The following is a 6927-nucleotide window of genomic DNA, read 5'->3' as shown; positions in this document are numbered from 1 at the left end:
ATTGGTAATTGGGATCTATCCTCCCACCCAGGAGAGTAAACTCCTTCTGAGAGTTAACTCATTGGCTCAGTTCCATGAGAAGCCCAAAGTGGCCAGGTGGCAATCCCAACTTCCAGTTCCACAGTGTCATTGTTTTGTTTCCCAGTGGAAACATTCCTCCCTCAGAAATCAAGACTAAAAGACAAGCTGAGCCCAAAGTTGCAGGACCATGAGGCAAAAATCATTTCAGTGGATTATTGGGTAGAGTAGTAAAAGGAGCAGCTCCCACATTCACCCTCTTAGTTCCCAGATCCCTGAATTCTGGCTGTAGTATACTGCATCCAATAAGACAGATCGCCATTCTTTCAGGATGTTGTCTCCCGATTGGTGCCATACATGAATATTCAAAAAGTCATTCCACTGTTGTGTTGAGTTGAATCATTGAAATTTGCTAATTTTATGAGTCTAAAACAGTTGAATGTTGGCAATTTCACACGGTTCAATCCATTATCAGGCCAGCTAATGGGGCACATGATAAGACCAGTGAATTTCATGGGCATGCATCCATTGCTGTGCTTCTTTTACAATGAAATGAGTTCCTTACTAGGAAGCAATGTTGGAGGAGTACCTTAATGGTGAATAAGGCATCCCATAATACATGAATTCTGGTGCTGACAAAAGGCAGGGAAGGCAAATCCATATCCAGAATACATGAGTGTTCCAGAGAGAACCAATTATTGTCCTCACCATGATGGAAGGAGTCAAATATTCCAAGGAATGATGCTATAAGCAGGGGCTTAGCATTGGTCTCTATTGCTGTCAGGTTAAGCACTCAGCAGTGGTGATGTTAACCAGATCAGCCTTGGAGAAGTCCAGGTTTGGAGTCCATGTGTAGTCCCATTCCTGCCACCACAGGCTCTTTTTTCATGGGCCCACTGAGCAAACATTGGGACCACTGGCAAAAGAGGTTGATTACCTCTGCAGAACTTGTCATCACGTCTACTTGATTACCGAAAGCCTCCTCACAGTGGATGCAGTTTGGTAAGCATTCACATGAGGCACAAAAATCTTCCTGCTCTGTGCCCTTCCTGAGAGATCTATGCATGTACCTCTTATCCAGACTGCCACCAGTTTCTGATCCTGTTCTTCCCAAGTCCCTGATCATCCAGCCAAACTTTTAGCCATTACCCATGAATTAGAGTAGATTCACACTTCTGGCCACCTCTGAGTCCAGAGAAAGTGGGCAGCCATGGGTTGTTCTTAAGTTCTGACCTCTTAGGGGCACCTGGGTGGCTTAGTGGTTGAGCATCTGCCTTTGCTCAGTGCGTGATCCCAGAGTCACAAGACCAAGTCCCACACTGGGCTCCCTGCAGGGAGCCTGCTTCTCTCTCTGCCTATGTCTCTGTCTCTCTCTCTCTCTCTGTCTCTCATGAATAAATAAATAAAATCTTTAAAAAAAAAAAAGTGGCACTCAACATATGTGGAATCTTTCATTAACATTTCAATCAAATAAAAATGTTCCTAACATTAAAAAAAAAGTGGCACTCACTAATGTCTTACTTATCATGCAATTTACTTGTTATAATTCTCTTTTTTTCTTTTTTTTTAATTTTTATTTATTTATGATAGTCACAGAGAGAGAGAGAGAGGCGCAGAGACATAGGCAGAGGGAGAAGCAGGCTCCATGCACCGGGAGCCCGATGTGGGATTCGATCCTGGGTCTCCAGGATCGCGCCCTGAGCCAAAGGCAGGCGCCAAACCACTGCACCACCCAGGGATCCCTCTCTCTAATTCTCTTGAGGAAGAATCCTTATCTGAGGGATTTGCTACTATGCAAGCCCCACCTTGGGTAAGGGGGCCAAATAATACCCAGTGTGTGATGGGCAGCTCAGGTTGCCTATTCAGGCATCTAGTCTACCAGGGCCAGCTAGAGAAAGCCAGGAGTAGTTTCTCAAGAGGAGAATAGTTATTTGGACAAGAAAGCACAGCTTTTGGGGCAGCTCAGTCAGTTGAGTGTCTAACTCTTGATCTTGGGATCATGAGTTTGAGCCCCACACTGGGCTCCATGCTGAGCATGGAGTCTGCTTTAAAAAAGAAGAAGCTTTTCCAACTAGGGCCCGGCAGAATGGCTCCCGCAAAGAAGGGTGGCGAGAAGAAGGGCCATTCTTCCATCAACGAGGTAGTGACCAGAGAATACACCATCAACATTCACAAACGCATCCATGGAGTGGGTTTCAAGAAGCATGCCCCTCGGGCACTCAAAGAGATCCGGAAATTTGCCATGAAGGAGATGGGAACTCCAGATGTGCGCATTGACACCAGGCTCAACAAAGCTGTCTGGGCCAAAGGAATAAGGAATGTTCCATACCATATCCGTGTGCGGTTGTCCAGAAAACGTAACGAGGATGAAGATTCACCAAACAAGCTCTACACGCTGGTTACCTACATACCTGTCACCACTTTCAAAAATCTACAGACTGTTAATGTGGATGAGAACTAATCGCTGATTGTCAAATAAAGGTATAAAACTGCAAAAAAATAAAAATAAAAAAAGAAGAAGGAGTAGCAGCAGCAGTAGCAGCACAGCTTTTCTTCAAAACCCTAAGGGTATATGCCCTGATTCTCCTATTAGGGTTTAGTAGAGTCTCCACACAGCATTGTTATTTACCATAGATAACCTCAAGTGTATTTGACCTGCTGAGTCCTAAAGCTCCGTGTCAGAGCATCTTGTACTGCTGCTGGGACCTCCCGCAGAGTCTTCTCTTGCTCTGGACTCTAGGCAAAACTTTAAGCCTTATAAATTGATAAATAGGTCAGAGCAGCATCCTAAAATGTAGTACATATTGTTTCCAAAACCCAAAAAGGCCCCAAAGCATTGTGCCTCTTTAAAGGTAAGGGATGAAAGATGGAGCAACTTTCCTTTCACTTTAGAGGGAATATCCCCATATTCTCCAAATCACCAGATTCCAAAAAACTTCAGAGAATTTTCTTTGGGTTAATCTCTCATCCTCTGGCTTGTATGTGTCTCTAAGGTTTCTAAGATTCTACTTCCTCCTTATTAGGTCCAATCAGTAGGCTCTCATCCATGCAGTGGATCTGTGTGATGTTCTGTGGCATGTGAAGATGACCAAGGTCCTTACAGTCTATATTACAGCCTGAGACAGCACCATCAAGATGCCCTGGCTACAGTATCTGATGGGTAAAAGCAAAAGTATTTGTCAGATTGAAAACTTAACATATTAGATGCCAGGAGTTGTGTGGATTTGTGCCAATAAAGTTACCACACCTAGAAAAGTGGCTATAATTAGAATCACCAACTAATTAGGTTTATGATAATCCACATAAATTAGGTTTATGATAATTTTCTAAGACCCACATTTTTCTGCACAGGCCAAAGAGATGAGCTAAGAAGGTATGAGATAGAAACCACTACGTCTACACCTTTCAAGACCTTTCCATGCTAGTCTCTGACATCCTCCCCTTGCCCCCCACCCCTGCCGAGGACACAGCATTGTTTTTGGCTATCACTGTGGGAAGGGCAAAGTTCATAGTAGTTCTCACTCCACAGCTCAAGGAGCTAATGTGATGATTCTGCCAATTGCATAGTGCCGATTGCATAGTGTATCCCATTATACATTTAGAAACTAAGGAAATATCACAGAGTAAGGTCATGGACTCAATGTGAAATGAAGTTTGTTCAAAACTCCAATTATCATCTGACCACCATAAACCTTTTTTTTTTTTAATTTTTTTTTTGGTAGATTATGGTGGCATTTGGAGTCCCCAGGAATTGGAAAAAAAAAAACTAAGATTCAGTTTCAAGTGGCCCCAAAAGGGACTGTAGATTTCCTTTATCTACATTCACTCTGGTAAATGGCAATGGACCCCACAGGGGAAGTAGCATATTTACAGTATACATTTAAACATGGTGCGGCACTGTTGTAGATTTCTTCCTCAATGGGACCAAGTACCCCCTTCAACTATGTGTTTTCTGGTAATGTGAATTGGCTTAGGTCTGGGAAACTGTATGAGAGACCATGGCTCTCCATCGTGGGGACTGAAGCTTGGCTGCTGGCCACTGGATCTAGGTCGTACTATAATTACCAAGCCCCATGTAGCTCCACATCCGGTGGGTGTAAGCCGCTGGGGTGGAGAGAGATCTGAAGCTTATATTCTGCTCCTCAGTCAGCCCCCTCTCAGCCACTTCCCAACTCTTGGCTCAGTGACTTTCTCCCAGAAAGACTTTTCAGTTAAACGCTCCACACTTCAGGTTCCACCTTATATAACAGAGGTATTATATATAGTAGATTATATATACATTATACATATACATTATATATATAATATTATATATATCACATATAGCAGGTACATCCTGGAGTTCCTGCGAAAAATTAAAGTGGATAATCCTTGTAAAGTAGATAGCTAGTGTTAAAGTGCTCAGAACTGCCAGTCATCATTATCATCATCATTATGGTTGTTGTTGCTGTTATTATTTTAAACCAGAGTATAAATGGCCCCAACCCACCTACCAGGTCAGGAATCAAGGAACATGTCCTCAACTCTGACACTGAAAGGCAACTCTCTCAAAATGGACTTGGGCTGAGCATGCACACAGATACACAGCTTCCTTAAACTTGAGAACTTTGCACAGTGAATTCGGGGTGAGGCCTGCTGGTGGAGAGCAAAAGCCCCAGAATGTGGGCATCACCTTGACCTTGCAGACATTTGACAGCTGGTACACTGACTGCTCTGTTCCTGCTGGCTCCCATAGGTGGATAGCTGGAGAGGTGGGGGTGGAGGAGGGTGGGGGAGTTAGCAGTCTGTGGTAAATTAGCATCTTTTTTCACAGAGGCCTAGAAAATAGTGATGGAATTTGGAGAAGCTACAAAGATAACTCGGGCTGCTTTGAACACCTGAACCAAAAGCACTCCTGTAAGCCCAGAGGTCAGGCAGCCCCATCAATCTATAAGTCCATTGGAGCTAGAGCCTCAGATGTGGGCTGTGTGGAAGGATCCAGGCTCCAAACCCTCACAGAAGTTAACCAAGGAGATCTCCTAACCCATCTTTGTTAGGCACAGCCACCGAAAATTCCTCCTCAAGTAAAAAGTCAGCTTTCAGAGTCCTGAGTTGTCAGAAATGTCCATGGAGTCATTCCTCAGAAGCTCTTGCCTGTTCCCCAAAGCAAAAGCCCACAGAGGGAGTTAGGTCAACAGAGATTGCCCAGAGTAAGAGCAGCTCAGGCCTCATCTTCTCACCGTGGCCCTCCACTGGCAGGAGAGGTCAGAGCTGACCCAGCCACATCCCACTGTGGTCTCACCCCTTCCCCTCTGGGAATGACACCATGGTCACAACTGGTTCCCAGGCTATGAGGAAGACAGGACTTTTTCATAGGGCTTCTGCCTAAGCGCTAGACACCCTGGGGATTTATCTACTGAAGCAAGTACCTCAAATGGCAACTAGTCTTTCAACTGTGGTGCCATCCACTAAAGTATATAACACATTTGGGCATCAGTGCACCCCCAATCTCTAATTCCTACCACGTGGCTCTCTGGTCTGGGAATCATCTGTGTGTCTCTAAGGAAGTAAGGTCAAGGACCTGCCATGGAATCAGCACTGCCCACTGAGGCCAAAGCTGTTTCTCCAACCTCATGTGCTTTGCCCTCCGTGGAATTAGTGGAAACTGGGGGTTGAACACAGAATGACCTGAGGTTGAGACTGATAGACCCCAAGTGCCCCAGGCTGGGGGACAGGCAGGAATGACAGCTGTGCATCATTTCGCCCTGTTGTCTGTGGGAGCCTTCAACCCGCCGTCAAAGTCAGTAGCATTCTTCGGGACCTGCAGAAGCTCTGAAGTTTCACTTTTCCGGAGAACTCCGTGGAGGAAAGCCCCCCTTTATAGTGTGGTCACACTACCCCCTGCTGGACAGAAGGCAGCATGACAATGAGTGCCACGGCCAGCGCTTGAGAACCTTTGCCAAGAGCCTGCTGTGGACAAGACCCCAGGCATACAGCAAGCATTCACTAAATGTTACCGTTATCATCACGGCCCCTTAGTTGCTGTCGCTATGGCCCGTATGACCATATAGAGAGCAGTAGGAGGTCAGCTGACAGGAGTAGGGAAAAGGAGGTCTAAATGACCTCCAGCTGACAGAGAAGCAGAAAGGGGACGAGGGGACGATGGCTAGCGGAGAGCTGGGACATGTGTCGTCGGGTGAGGCAGAAAGACGCACTCTGCTTCCTGACTCTGCCCCAAGCTGTCTGTCTCTCTGGTAGGAAGGATAGCTTCTTTTTTTTTTTTTAAGATTTTATTTATTTATTCATGAGAGACAGAGAGAGAGAGGCAGAGACACAGGCAGAGGGAGAAGCAGGCTCTGTGCAGGGAGCCCGACGTGGGACTCGATCCTGAGACTCCAGGATCAGGCCCTGGGCCAAAGGCAGGCACTAAACCAACTAAGCCACCCAGGGATCCCGGAAGGATAGCTTCTTAAAGTGTGAGCCCTGTGCACAGGGTCCCCTCCTCGAGGTTAGAGGGACAGAAGCAGCAGGCAGCCCTAATCACTGACCTGCAAGAACACTTCCTACTCCCACAGAAGGCCTGGTCCCAGCTGCCCAGGAACGAGCACCTCTGCAGCCCAGGTCCTCGCCGCCCAGATCCCACTAACAGCCTCTCCGCCAACGAGCCCCATCCGCACACTGCAAACATTTGCCTAGCCGGCCCAGCTTAATTGAAGCCTGTGGCCAACCAAAACCTCAAGTGAGCTAACACGACCTTGCTGTTTTCATTTTCATCAAGATAAGAAAATGCCAAGATAAGTAATTGTCACAGTTAATAATTTAACAATGCAATAGACCTTGTAATTAAAAATAAACTGAAGGGAGGCCGCAAAGTGATTGTAATAATGTTTCAAGGGCCAATTATACAAAAGCCTCCTCTCACTATGCCAG

The 6927-nt window shown here is 45.9% G+C and overlaps 1 protein-coding gene across 1 annotated transcript; it reads left to right on the top strand.

Annotated features, from left to right (window-relative positions):
- Window positions 1–2095: 2095 nt before the first annotated feature.
- LOC129495208 (60S ribosomal protein L31-like) lies at window positions 2096–2512 on the top strand. The gene has a single exon (XM_055302666.1). The coding sequence runs from the start codon at window positions 2105–2107 to the stop codon at window positions 2477–2479; it is 375 nt and encodes a 124-aa protein (XP_055158641.1). The 5' UTR covers window positions 2096–2104; the 3' UTR covers window positions 2480–2512.
- Window positions 2513–6927: the final 4415 nt, after the last annotated feature.

Source organism: Nyctereutes procyonoides, unplaced genomic scaffold (assembly GCF_905146905.1).
Source record: "Nyctereutes procyonoides isolate TBG_1078 unplaced genomic scaffold, NYPRO_anot_genome, whole genome shotgun sequence".
In the NCBI taxonomy this organism is placed as follows: domain Eukaryota; kingdom Metazoa; phylum Chordata; class Mammalia; order Carnivora; family Canidae; genus Nyctereutes; species Nyctereutes procyonoides.
Note: the sequence above shows the minus strand (reverse complement) of the source record. Positions and strands in the feature narration are given on the sequence as shown.

What these genes read in the sequence shown, in the direction of transcription:
- LOC129495208 (XM_055302666.1), top strand. Translation starts at nt 2,105, where the DNA reads ATGGCTCCCGCAAAGAAGGGTGGCGAGAAGAAGGGCCATTCTTCCATC.